This window comes from Psittacula echo (genome assembly GCF_963264785.1).
Source record: "Psittacula echo genome assembly, chromosome: 7".
Classification (NCBI taxonomy): domain Eukaryota; kingdom Metazoa; phylum Chordata; class Aves; order Psittaciformes; family Psittacidae; genus Psittacula; species Psittacula echo.
Genome location: NC_137740.1, coordinates 23,325,279 through 23,338,078, shown reverse-complemented (window position 1 = coordinate 23,338,078; position 12,800 = coordinate 23,325,279). Strand labels below are relative to the sequence as shown.

General features: G+C 41.7%; 1 protein-coding gene across 1 annotated transcript in view; it reads left to right on the top strand.

The window, feature by feature from the left end:
• RASAL2 (RAS protein activator like 2) overlaps positions 1-12,800 on the top strand; it is a gene marked incomplete at both ends in the record, with an annotated part of 181,649 nt that overhangs the window by 155,904 nt on the left and 12,945 nt on the right. Inside the window, 7 exons of the mRNA XM_080623042.1 lie at positions 1,431-1,529; positions 2,334-2,888; positions 4,642-4,786; positions 7,259-7,403; positions 8,289-8,525; positions 9,266-9,467; positions 12,169-12,368. Coding sequence (XP_080479168.1) covers positions 1,431-1,529; positions 2,334-2,888; positions 4,642-4,786; positions 7,259-7,403; positions 8,289-8,525; positions 9,266-9,467; positions 12,169-12,368 — 1,583 coding nt within the window. The remainder of the gene's footprint in view (positions 1-1,430; positions 1,530-2,333; positions 2,889-4,641; positions 4,787-7,258; positions 7,404-8,288; positions 8,526-9,265; positions 9,468-12,168; positions 12,369-12,800) is intronic.

Genomic DNA, 12,800 nt, shown 5'->3' with positions numbered 1-12,800 from the left:
ATGGGGGCTGCCTAACCAGCACGCAATTCTAAAGTCCTTGAGGCTAATGGCATCAGTCACTCAATGGAGAGAAATCTTTTTCAATTACTGCATCTTCTAGTTGAAAAGTCTCTTTAATTTGATAAATATCTAAGCAGTTGCAGTTTGCATGCAAATGTAAGGTTGAAACATACTATTGTTCATAAGCTGTGTATTCATCCTCTCCAAATTCACCTGAAATTAAATTTAGAAAGTATACTGTAACTGACAAATGTGATTTCCAGTCAGAGTCCCTTGCATTAGCTCAGCCTGTTCTCCAGTTGCTAAAGGAGAAGCTTCAGTAACTGCCGTCGTGTCCATTGCACCATGGAGCAGGATGCAAATATTCTCTTGCTGTTTCAGCACAGCCTGCAGCATGGCACTGCATGGCTCCTAGCTTCGCTTCACAAACAGGCTGTTTGTATGAGCACAGTCCTTAACTCGCAGGACCAACAGCGTATTCGTGTGTGCTATTTGGATGCATCTAAGCCCATCATAATCTGTCGTGGCAGGGACGGGTGACAGTCTGTCTTCAGTAGGATTAGTCAGATGTGTCTGAACTTCTGGAACAAAGGTCTGTTTACAACTTGGAAAACTGCTCTGGCAGAAAACCAGCATATCAGGCTCTTCTCCCTCAGGATGCATCCAGGAACTGTTCCTGTTTGCTTCGTCTCATTCTTCTGGTTGGAAGCACTTTCCAGCTTGCTTCAGTTTGGGGGGGTTAAGTGAAAAAACTGGCAACAACTTAGCTCTGAGGCTGTTGCCTCAAACTGCTTTTTAATTGTGTGCAGAAATGAATAGAGTAAACGAAGCTTGTCAGGCCACGCAAAAGTGAAGGAAACCAAGGTAGTTCCCTCCTGCACTGAAACCAAAGTTTTAACATGTATGGTATTGAGCATCAGGGCTGGATCAGAACACAACTCCTTTGGTTGCTGTATATATGGACCCTTGGAAATATTTTCTATTTCCTGAAGACACCATTTCCAGTGTGTTTTGCCTTATATTAATACATTGTTTAGTTCTGTTGGTCTTTATGCTAACCGCATCATCTGCCTCTGGGGCTTAACAGGGAAAACTGCAAGTGTTTAATAGCTGTGGATCAATTAACAAGTGTTTAAAAAAAAAAAAACCCTAACTGGTTGATTAAAGCCTTGTTTTAAAGTCTTTAAGAGAAGCTTTTGGTGCTCCTCATATGTTTCTTTAGTCTTATATTAATTCGAGCTGAGGAGTTTTTTTCTCTCTTCATTCTGTGGGCCTTTTAACCTCTCTGCCTTCTAGGCTTCCATATTGTTTTCCTGGCTTTTTAGTATTTACTTTGTTGCTCAAGCGTTGCTTATCTTCCTTGCTTTTTTGCAGCCTCTTACGTGTCTCCTAGGCTTGCCTGAACTCAGCTTGTCATTCATATGTTCCAGGTAACCTACTCCAGTGGCAGTAAATGCTTCAGTTGTTCCTCTGCAGCAGAGAGGGACAAGTGGATGGAAAACCTACGCAGGACAGTGCAGCCAAATAAGGTAATAAAAACTGTGGAAATAAGGTTACTGAGGAATAGAGGTGGTATGATTGGAGGTACCAGGGCTTCCCACAGATGCATCCTCAATTAATTTAGTCTTGGGAGACATCCACTCATCAGTGTAGCAGAAAGCTGCTGTGTACTATTCTAGTAAATGCAGTAGGTCAAACCTTTAATGAATTAAACACATGTCAGCATGCTTTCTGATACCTGCCCCAGACTCTGCTTATGATGTTTCAAACTGGATTTTTGATACCATGTACCTCAGAAGGATGGAACATGTCTTCATAGGTTTCATGTTTTACTGTAGGGGCACAGCTGGGGGAGAAGTGGTGGTGGAAACAGGACCAAAAGGAATTTGAGCCAGAGTGAGAATGGGGGTCAAGTTATTGATCAGGAAATATCTGATAAGTCACCTTCATAGTTCACATACTACCTTTGAGGGACAGGCTAACAGTTTCCTTAGAGTTATTCACAAGAGTAAACAATACAGTGTGCCACACCAGTCTAGCAGCTTTGAAGGGCTCCTGTGTGGATTGTTCGTTTTCTAAAGCATTTCAGATAGAGCATTTTAAGAAGACAAATGTTCTAGTCCCCACCTTTGGCATACAAAAGACAGCCCTTCTCCTCTGTTTTAGAAAATGTCTGATTTTCTAGAGGTTCTGAGGATCAGAGAATCTTATTCTGAATTCTGACTCTGTCGCTAACTTGGACATAAAAGGCAGCCTTTTGCTACTGCTTTAGAAGACAAAATCTTCAATTTTTAGGGATTTTGAATCCAAGCTGAGCTCTTTATTCTGCACAGGACAACTGCCGTCGAGCTGAAAATGTGCTCCGTCTCTGGATCATTGAAGCAAAGGACCTGGCCCCCAAGAAGAAGTACTTCTGTGAGCTGTGCCTTGATGACACTCTCTTTGCCCGCACCACCAGCAAAACGAAAGCAGATAACATTTTCTGGGGAGAGCACTTTGAGTTCTACAGTCTCCCACCTCTTCACAGCATCACAGTTCACATCTACAAGGATGTGGAGAAGAAGAAGAAAAAGGACAAGAACAATTACGTAGGCCTGGTCAACATTCCCATGGCCAGTGTAACCGGTCGACAATTTGTGGAAAAATGGTACCCAGTCAGCACTCCTACACCCAACAAAGGGAAATCAGGGGGACCTTCCATTCGGATAAAGTCCCGTTATCAGACCATCACCATCTTGCCCATGGAGCAATACAAAGAATTTGCAGAGTTTGTTACCAGCAACTACACTATGCTCTGCTCTGTGCTAGAACCTGTGATCAGTGTAAGGAACAAGGAAGAGATGGCTTGTGCTTTGGTGCACATTCTTCAGAGCACTGGGAGAGCTAAGGTAAGAACAGGGCTAAGGTAAGAACAGGCATCTCCTGTCAAAACGATTACCTCTCACTGCTGATCAGTGATATCTCCTCAGCTAGAAACTAGGTAGCCTGTGACCATAAGCAACAGCAGGAGGCACTTGATGGGTTAAGGCTGAGAAAAGGGTCTCAAAAGTATATTTGAAAAGAATTGAGCAATTGCATCTTCCAGGAAGGCACATAGCTAGGCATCCTACAAACAATGATTAAGAGTTGATAGAGAGATTAAAGATGCTGCATACAAAGTATAAGCAGGAGGACTAACTTAATGTTGTTCTGAAAAGTTAGGGCCTGTACTTGAGTCTTCAGCAATGTTTTCTGTATTTCTAAAATCATGATACAGGATAAGAGATAAATAAGCAAGAGATTGGTAAACTGGGGAATTACTTCTATAAATAAGTTTCTGATACAGTGAGCAGCAGGATGCCATCGTTGATTCAGTGCTAAGTCAGCTAATCAATGCTTACATTGATTTGGTCAGCATTTGAACAGCCATTTGGGGAATCTATACTCAGTTAATGGTGATCCCAGCAGTCTCAGGGATGTTATTAGGACTTCTGGGTGCATGCTGATGGTTCTCTCCAAGGCAGCAATTGGAGTGAGCCTCAGTTTCTTAAAATAGATTGTGGGACAATATCTTGTAGGTCTTTGGAAAGTCTGAGAACCATTAACACGGATTTATCTGGATGCTGCCTGCAAAGTGGGTGTGTGAGTAGTACCAAGCTGTAGTACTGCCACAGTACCCTGTTCTCCTCTGGTGCTCTGTGACACTGTGTGAAAGGAACACAAGGTTGGTTGTCTGTTCAAGAGAAGCTGGTAGCTTGGATAGCTTCTGTAGGATTGTGCTGAAATCCTGCTGGAAAATAGGCTCTGGATTCCTGCAGTGCTAGCTACAACAGATAGATGAATTAAGTATTAGAACTTTCCCTTCCCAGCACCTGAATGTTTGAACCTCTATTTACTGGAAGCATTGAGCAGCTTAGGCTGCCATAACCTAAAGCTGCTAAGAAGATACATTTCTAGTTCACACTATGTTGGTGGTGATGCAGCCGAATACTTCCAGTTTGTGCCAGGTGAATATAATTCTCTCCAATTTTGCAGAAAAGAAACAGCAATAATGGATTGAAAACTAAGAATATTTTAAATGTATTTTTGAACTATACTTAGCATATATAATTTGGTCTGTGTATTTTACACTCATACACTTACAGTCCATTATGGCTTTTGTATTGTAGTTAATGCAGTGAACTACAGCACTCTTTGGACTGTTGGGGGATGCTGCTGTTTGCATAAGAACCAGCAAGTCACAGTTATCGCTTAGTCTAACTTCCATTCTGGATTTTTAAATCCAAGTTTGTATGGAATATTCAATATTAAAAGATAAATATGATATCACAGTTTCTTTCAGCAGACAAAGCCACTGATAAACTGGTGAAGGGTTCTGCTCAGGATGAAACACAAGCTTGGCCGTAAAGGTTTTCTTTTAGAGATTTTTGCTTTTATAATTTGTGATCTATATAATTTTAAGTATAATAAGCCCTAGAGGAGCCTTAGCTATTTCCTTAGCCCATACTACATGTAGCATCTGCAGCTCTTGTCCCAGGCTGAGCAATTATTTCAGTAATCTTCTGGCTTCTCTGTTTATCCTCCCTTCTTGGCTTCTGCAGTTAGCCTGGCATGACCGAATCTGTTTAAAATAACCTCTTGCCATTTGACCTTTTCCTTCAGGACTTCTTGACGGATTTGGTGATGTCTGAGGTAGATCGTTGTGGGGAGCATGATGTCTTGATCTTCAGGGAGAACACACTTGCTACCAAAGCTATTGAGGAATACCTGAAGTTGGTAGGGCAGAAGTATCTTCACGATGCACTAGGTAAGAAAGTGCCTGTTTGTCACCTGTCTGCATTGCAAGGACTAACCCTGAACTGTCTGCAACATGACTGAAGCCTTGTGCATCTAGAAATGTGGGATGGGAAGAAACTGCCTCAGCGCTTAGCCAGGTGTTTAGCATCCATATGGCAAAATACATGCTGTCTTACTCTTGATGCCCTTCCTACACACAGGAAGGTACTCTTTGGTGCCTGCAGAAGTAGCATTCAAGGCAAGGCAAGCTGGATTTGATACAACTGAGTCCCACTTAAATGTTGTATCACCATGTTATGTTTTTCTGGGTAACTTTCTTTTACGTCTCTAGTTGTGATGAAGTGCTATAATACTGTGGTTTATTTGTGGGCAATGGTGATTGTTCCATCTGGTATATGAACAGGCTTAAAAACCAGATTTTTGACACATAGTTTAACAGCAGAAGTTGAGACGAATACCTAGTGTTGTGGTGTCAGGAGTGAGTCTGGTGTTATGTGCAATGCAGTTAGGTGAAGATTTCAGAAAGGGTTATGAATGTGAAGCATATATGTCACTAATCCACACAATCTTTGTTACCCATGATTGCACAATGAGCCACCCATCCCCCTGTTGTTTTTTGGATGAAGAAAGCTTTGGAAATTGATACAAGGAGAACAAGATCAGGCCAAAGCCAAGTCCCACACCACATCCTTTCACAAAAAGGAAAAAAAAAAAAGGGCAGCTTGCTTTCCCAGCAGCCTTGCTTGTCCTCAGCAATCCCTGATGCTGGCAAGTCATCAAGGAGATAGTTGGCTAAATTAGTGCTTCAGGGGTCAGGATAGTGAAGTCTGTGATTATACGCATTTTGGCCATTTCTTAAGTGTAATGAGCCTCTTCTGGTAGTCTTACTCTCATGGGTGGAACCACTGAGCATAAGTCACAGTCCTGGGCTCTCACCTGGTGTGGAGAAATGAGCAGCATGTTACTTTGTGCTATGCTTTGCAGCAGACTGAACAATCAGCTGTGGGACCAGCATACTACATTTGACTGCAAGCCCCTCAATGTGTAGTAATTACATAAAAACATTTTAAAATTAACGACTTCTAATATATATCATTTAGCACTGAGTGATAAGACTGTAAATCATAGACATGAGAGATGGAAAATCTCCCTAAGGTCATCCAGCTCATCTGTAGCTCAGGGCAGGGTTGCTTATGACAACATACCCATCTAATTCATTGTCAGGTTTTAAATGTCATTTTGCTCAGATGCCATGTGCTTTGAAAGGATTAACATTACGCTTGGTGTTAGCTATTTAATACATCCGTAAGTACATCTTAGTATGTGATGAAGCCTGGATCTTGTAGACCACAAAGATTAAGTTTCAAGTATGTTATGGAAAAAAAATTATTCAGTAAACAACTGTTAAAGCAGAATTGGCTCAATATAAGTGAGAGTTTTGCAAAGAAATCATCTTGATACCCTCAGCAGAAATTTTTTTGGACCCCACCAAAAAAAAGAAAAGCTTAAGAAAATGTGCTGCCTGCTTTGCTTGCAAGAACACTGCTGACTTGAGATTTGGGGAGGGGGTTGGGAGGTGTTTAAGGGTTTTTATGAAAACAAAGACAAAAAACCCTTTTGCACAAACAAGCCTTGTGGTGTTAGCTCAGAGCCAGCAAGATCATCTGAGGAGATGAACTTAAAAGACATTGAATCATTAAGCAAATGAATAAAGAGTTTTCCTTAGTGAACAACAAGAGTTTAAAAATCACTTGGTGTGCTAATATGTAGGAGAAGAACTAGTGGGTAGTTTACTCCAGTATGTCAAAGGAAACTTCATCTGGTTTTATGCGTGTCCAGTTTCTGTTCTGATGCTGTAACAAAAGGATAACAGAAAATCAAAGGATTTTGAAAGATGCAGACTATAAAAGTGTTGTAAGGTGTTAATAAGAGGTTGAGAAAATTAGATGTATCTACCTAGCACTTGAGTATTACTCTTATTCAACAGCAAGGTGACATATTTAAAAAATTAAAGAAAATGTAAATTTAGAAATAATAAAAATAAATACCATTGTCAAGTGCATTTCCTGTGGAAATTATGAAGATGAATAGCACAGCTTCGTTTCTAAGACTGTGGATAATTTTATAGTTGGTAATACAATTTGAATATAAAGTCAAATCCTGTTCTTTAGGCTACAAGTGAAGTGTCTGCAGGGTTTGTAAGCAAAGCTATCCTGTTATTGTACCTATATTTGAGGATGGCGAGGGCACGGGAGTCCAAACTTCCATGGGCACCTGCCATCTAAACTGGCACATCAAGTGCTCTGTTCTGAAAGACCTGGAAGGAGTTGTATCCCCAACATCTGGTGTCTGGAGGCTGTATTGCAGACACAGGGAACAGAAGAGGCAGTTGCCAAGGAAAGACATAAGCAGGATTTAAAGGTGTATCAAGAAGGCTTTTCATGTAACTACCCTCGTTTGTCATCCTCTTCCCTTTGTCCAGGGGAGTTTATCAAGGCTTTGTATGAGTCAGATGAAAACTGTGAAGTGGATCCCAGCAAATGTTCATCCAATGAATTGACAGATCATCAGAGCAACCTGAAAATGTGTTGTGAGCTGGCTTTCTGCAAGATTATCAATTCTTACTGGTGAGGCATCTTCCCTCCGCTTTTCCCCCATTAAGTCATTTGCTTAGAGGGTGCCCATTCCTTCTCTGAAGACAAGAAAACAGCAGTACGGGGAAATATCATGCACCCATCTATCTTCTGAGACTGACTTAGTTTCCTTTCCTGACTACCTGACTACGAGTGACACCATATTGCAGGTGGATCTTTTGCCCAAATTGAGGTATTCCAGTCCCAAACACCATACCTGACAGGAGCATCTGCTGAAATACTCTGCCAAGGGAACACATACTGAGCTGTGACTCAATGTCAATAAAGTGAGAAGATAACAGCTTAGCTTGAACTTGGAATAAAAAGTTGAAAGTTTTGATGTGTATAAAAACCTTTTAGACCCTTTAAATCTGTAGAATTGAACAGGAAATCACAGGGAGGAAATGTTGGCAGAGAGATTTCTATTAATCTGGGTTTCTGAGTAGGAGTGATAGAAGGGCCTTTCTGCTTCAGGATGAAGCACATGCAAAATATTGGGAGATATTTTGACAAGCAAAATAAAAAGTTCAGTTAGAGAGACCAGTTCAGTGTGTCTTTCATGTTCTAACACCCTGTTTGCTCCATGGTAGCAAAGTTCTTAACTTGCAAATCAGTGTGTCTGAAAATGGTTTCACTTAACATATATGAGCAAGGCATGCTTTAAAGAGTACTTAAGTACTACCGGATTAAATGGGAATCTAAGAATAGATGCCTAATGACATTTCCTACCCTATAGAGAGAAAAGAGGGCCGGGGGGGAAGAGAGGGAAGAGCCGATGATGTTTTCTCACATATAATTATTGCAGGTGATTGGTCACCAGTTCAAATTTTTGCATCTCATTATCCATGCGATTTTATTTCCTGGTTTATTGTTTTCTAGCGTGTTCCCTCGTGAGCTGAAGGAGGTATTTGCATCTTGGAAGCAGCAGTGCCTGAGCAGGGGCAAGCAGGATATCAGTGAACGCCTGATCAGTGCCTCTCTCTTCCTTCGCTTCCTGTGCCCCGCTATCATGTCCCCCAGCCTTTTCAGCCTCATGCAGGAGTATCCTGATGACCGAACGTCTCGCACGCTCACGCTTATTGCTAAAGTCATTCAGAATCTCGCCAATTTTGCTAAGTAAGTGGTGGCAGTAAAACTGAAATCTGTGCCTCTAGGGCTGCAAGTCACTGCAGGTTACTATGGAGCAAGGAAAGCCCTGCTTGGTAGTCATGTTTGCAGGCAGCTGATTCTCTGGCAAACAGAAGTCAGCTTTAGAGAAGGAGGAAATTTCTCACTTATCTGTGAGCACTGTTCCCCTTGAGACACCTCAGTGTTGAGCTAGATAAATTCTCTTTTTCACATGCAGATTTGAGCCTATGTTGAATTCAGTAAAGGGGACACAGTATAAGACCAGGAAGAGTCCATGCATTAGCATGTCACTGTGTATGCTATTTCAAAAGAAAAAAAAGCCTGTTACCACCAAGGATCGCTATTTTCCTCCTTTTTTCCTCCAAAATTCCTATCTGAATGATACAAAGGGCATGGCATTTCTCTTAAAGGGGAGGAGATGCAGAAAAGCAAGGAGAGAGAGAGGATGAAAGGGAAGGGGGGAGAGATGTGTTGAGTCCTTGATCATAGTATGAACACCGAATTACTAGTATTTAAGTAAGTCAAAGAAAGCAGTGAAACTCTTAAATTGTCCTATTTGGTTTTTTGTTGTTGTTGTTGTTGTTGTTGTTTTTTGTCTCCCAGCACAAATCTTTAGAAAGGCAGGTTTAAAGTTAAGCATTTAAGTAACTGACTGTAAGCACTTCTACTCTGTATTTTGTGTTGAGATTATTGACTGGGTTTTGCCCCCATCCCCTGTTTTCTTGCAGGTTTGGTAATAAGGAAGAATATATGGCCTTCATGAATGACTTTTTGGAACATGAGTGGGGAGGAATGAAGCGTTTTCTCCTGGAGATCTCTAATCCAGATACCATCTCAAACATGCCTGGATTTGAGGGCTACATAGACTTGGGCAGAGAGCTCTCAGTTTTACATTCCCTCCTATGGGAAGTTGTGTCCCAACTTGATAAGGTAAAGCAGGCTGGAGGCCCAGGAGGGTGAATCTGGCAATTGTATCATAGCAACAGTAAACACTAGGAAACATCAAGGGAGCAGCTGAAGCCTGATTTTGAGAGAATTGCTTATGAGAGGAATGTTTGACAGTGGTATTTCACAATTGTTCTTTCCATGATTTCAGATTGGGGCATGTGAAGTGGTTGGGCTTCAGCAGTAAGGGCAAACAGTTTGCAGCACGTCAAGGAAGGTTTGGTGTTCAATGGTGGAGAGGGAAGCACTTAAAAGTAGACCTGGAATTCACTGAGCAGCCAGTCCTTTCTCATAAGTGAGCTGGAAAAAGGGAGGGTGTTTGGATAGAAAATGAAAATATTGCAGTGCCCTTTTTGATGCTAATGGAGGTGCTTTGCTGCACACTAGACACTACTTTGCCCAGCTCTGATGAAGTAATGTGTTGGCCGGGCAGACTGTTTTCATGAAAGACCTGATCCAAAGTCTACTGTGATGTTCTCATTTCTGTAGTCTTCAGATTAGTTTTTAGTATACAAGAGGATGTCATGTAGAAACCTGGATCTACTCTCAGTTTTATTCTGTAACAAAAGCAAGATGCTTTCTGTCATGTATTGTGCTGGGGTCATATATATTGTCCAGATTCTGTTCTGCTGATTGCAGTAGATACCACCAACAATACACATTGCTTCCATTTAGCTATAGAAGGAGAAATGGCAGTCATTTGTTCTTCCTTAGCTTTGTAGGATGCAAAACCATTAAAACCTTTGATAGCAAAGGTAGTTGATAAGACGCAGAAAAGCTGAGCTGTGAGTCATTATTTTTTACAAGTGCTTGGAACTGTTCAATTTTCACCTTTTAGAGGTTGCATTATTTTGTCCATATTCCATTTAGATTATTCTTTCTTTTGAAACTGGAAAGGTGAGGTGAATGGCAATAGAATGCACTCTTAATATTTTTATTACATTAAGGTTTGCCAGCAGTTATTTGTTGGGTATCTATTTTCTCGCAGTACATCATTTAAGACAGAAAACAAAAAAAACCTGAGCTTTTTGCATCAGAGTAAATTCAAATGTTCTTGACTCAAAAAGGCAATATATATTAACCTTAGTTAATCTTAGTTTGATAACAATTTATGTTGTTGTTTTTCAATTTCCCTCCTACATACACACGGTGTACATTCAAAATGTCATAGGCAGCAAAGTCAGCTGTAAAGACAGTTCAGCAGCCTTAGGAAAACAGGCAAAGTGAGCACTCAAAAGACCAGATCACCCCCTCCCCCCCTGTTTTCTACAAAGTGGGGTAAACCCACCAGTGCAGGGCACACTGCCATCTCCCTCTAAGCTGCTCAGGCATCAGGTGAAGACAAACCTGCTCCAGTCTTTAGAACTGCAAATGGATCTTTAGACTTAGTGTTACTTACTGTGAGCTGCTCTCTGAATGCAACAGTCTTAAATGTCTTGGTCTGCAAAAAGATGGAGGAGCCAGGCCTGGATAAACTGTCAAAGCAGATCTGCTTTGCCCTTTCTTGTAGATTAGATGCATGGATCTATCCTAACAGTCCTTTGGCAGCTGGTATAGTGGTTTGCTAAAAAGAGAATTGAGGGGTAAAGTTACATGCAATCCTGCTTTACTGTAGGTAATGACTGGGAAATGATGAGAGAAGTCACCTCAGAGATTTTAATAGACACAGAAGAAGTGCTATGTGAAAGTGTCTGCAAAGAGACCTTTCTTTGGAGCCAAACTGACTGAATACCAGCTTACAGGAAAAATAAGGATATCTTCGAAAAAAATATTGTCTTTGTAGCAGAGCTTTGCTTTTTTCTAAACCTCCAGCACTTTCCCCTTGTGCCTGCAGTCCCAAGAGCCTGAAGATGCCCTCTAGATGAAATAATCAGCAGTGAACCAAAGAGGGGAGAAAGATGCAGAGCCTGAATGAGCAGACTTCCTTGCTGGAAGGTCAGCTCTTCCTATCCTAGGCCTGGCCAACACTGAGCTAACATGTAATTGAACCAGAAGCTACACATACAATCCCAGGCTGATGTGATAATGTTGGGATGAGGAACATTGATGTTTTCATGCAGTTATTTTTCACTTTTAGGTAGGAAGAATGCCTTAATTGTTGATAACAGAGTGCTACAGAAAGTGGCATCAGTGTAGGATGCCAAAAGCAAAAAGCTTACGAAATGAAAACTTTTCCTTTCTCCATCTCCCTCAACCCTTGCAATTCTCTCATGATCCACCTGAATGCCGCATCCCTTTGTCTGTTGGCATGCATTTCCTTTACCACATGACATCCTTTGCCTGGAAAGCCCCCCCACTAGCTCAATGTGTAGTCTTTGAATGCACTTTAATGAATAGATACAATAGTTTTCACTTTGACCTCACCCACCCCGGACTTAATTTGCTTTGCATGATAGTTTTGCATTGGAATGGCAATAGTTTTGTTTTATTGAGCATGATTTTTATTTTTGGGGGTCAATCCTAATTTCTTTTCTATTTCCTTTTCTTTCCTCAATGTCTGCTGCACCCCGTTTCGTCTCCTCCATCCATCTCGTCGCCGTGGTTACGCTGCTCCGTAACACTGCATTACGGTCCTGCCACACCCGCACACAACCACCCACCCTCCTTCCTTCCACCTCCACCCCTCCGCCTCTGTGCATCGTTATCAAAAAACTGGTGGATGTCGCGGTGCTTGTTGTCCAATTAGGGTGAAAATTCCTTCCTACAGGCGACCGTGGCAAAACTGGGACCTCTTCCTCGTATTCTTGCTGATATCACCAAATCAATGACCAACCCTACGCCAATACAGCAGCAGCTGAGGCGTTTCACTGAGCACAGCTCTAGTCCAAACGTCAGTGGCAGTCTCTCCTCAGGGCTTCAGAAGATATTTGAGGACCCCACTGATGGGTATGTAACATCCAGAGCTCAAGGGAAGATGTGGGATAAGGGGGTTGTTAAGCCTGTTAAAGGCTGAGTGCTTCGTCAGCTGAGCTGTCTGCCTAGGCCAGCTGTAGGAAAGGGAAGCTTGGGCCTCTGTCACAGGGAATACACAGTCCCAGTAAGAGTTACAAAAGGTAGCACTAGAGACCTGAAGCTTTTCGCTTACTCAGGACTCAAACATGTCTCTGGGGGTCAATGACTTCAGCTGCTAAAACACAGTTTTGCAATTTACTGCTAGTCTGAGTGTCCGGATGCATAGTCAGCCATAGTCTTTCCTTCTGGCAATCAGACCACTTATTTACTGCTAATAAAAAAGATGGGCTGTAGGTGGAACTTGTTACCAGGAGAATAGCAAAAGTAGTCCCTCCTCTGTTCAGTGCAGCATTCTGCATATTGTAA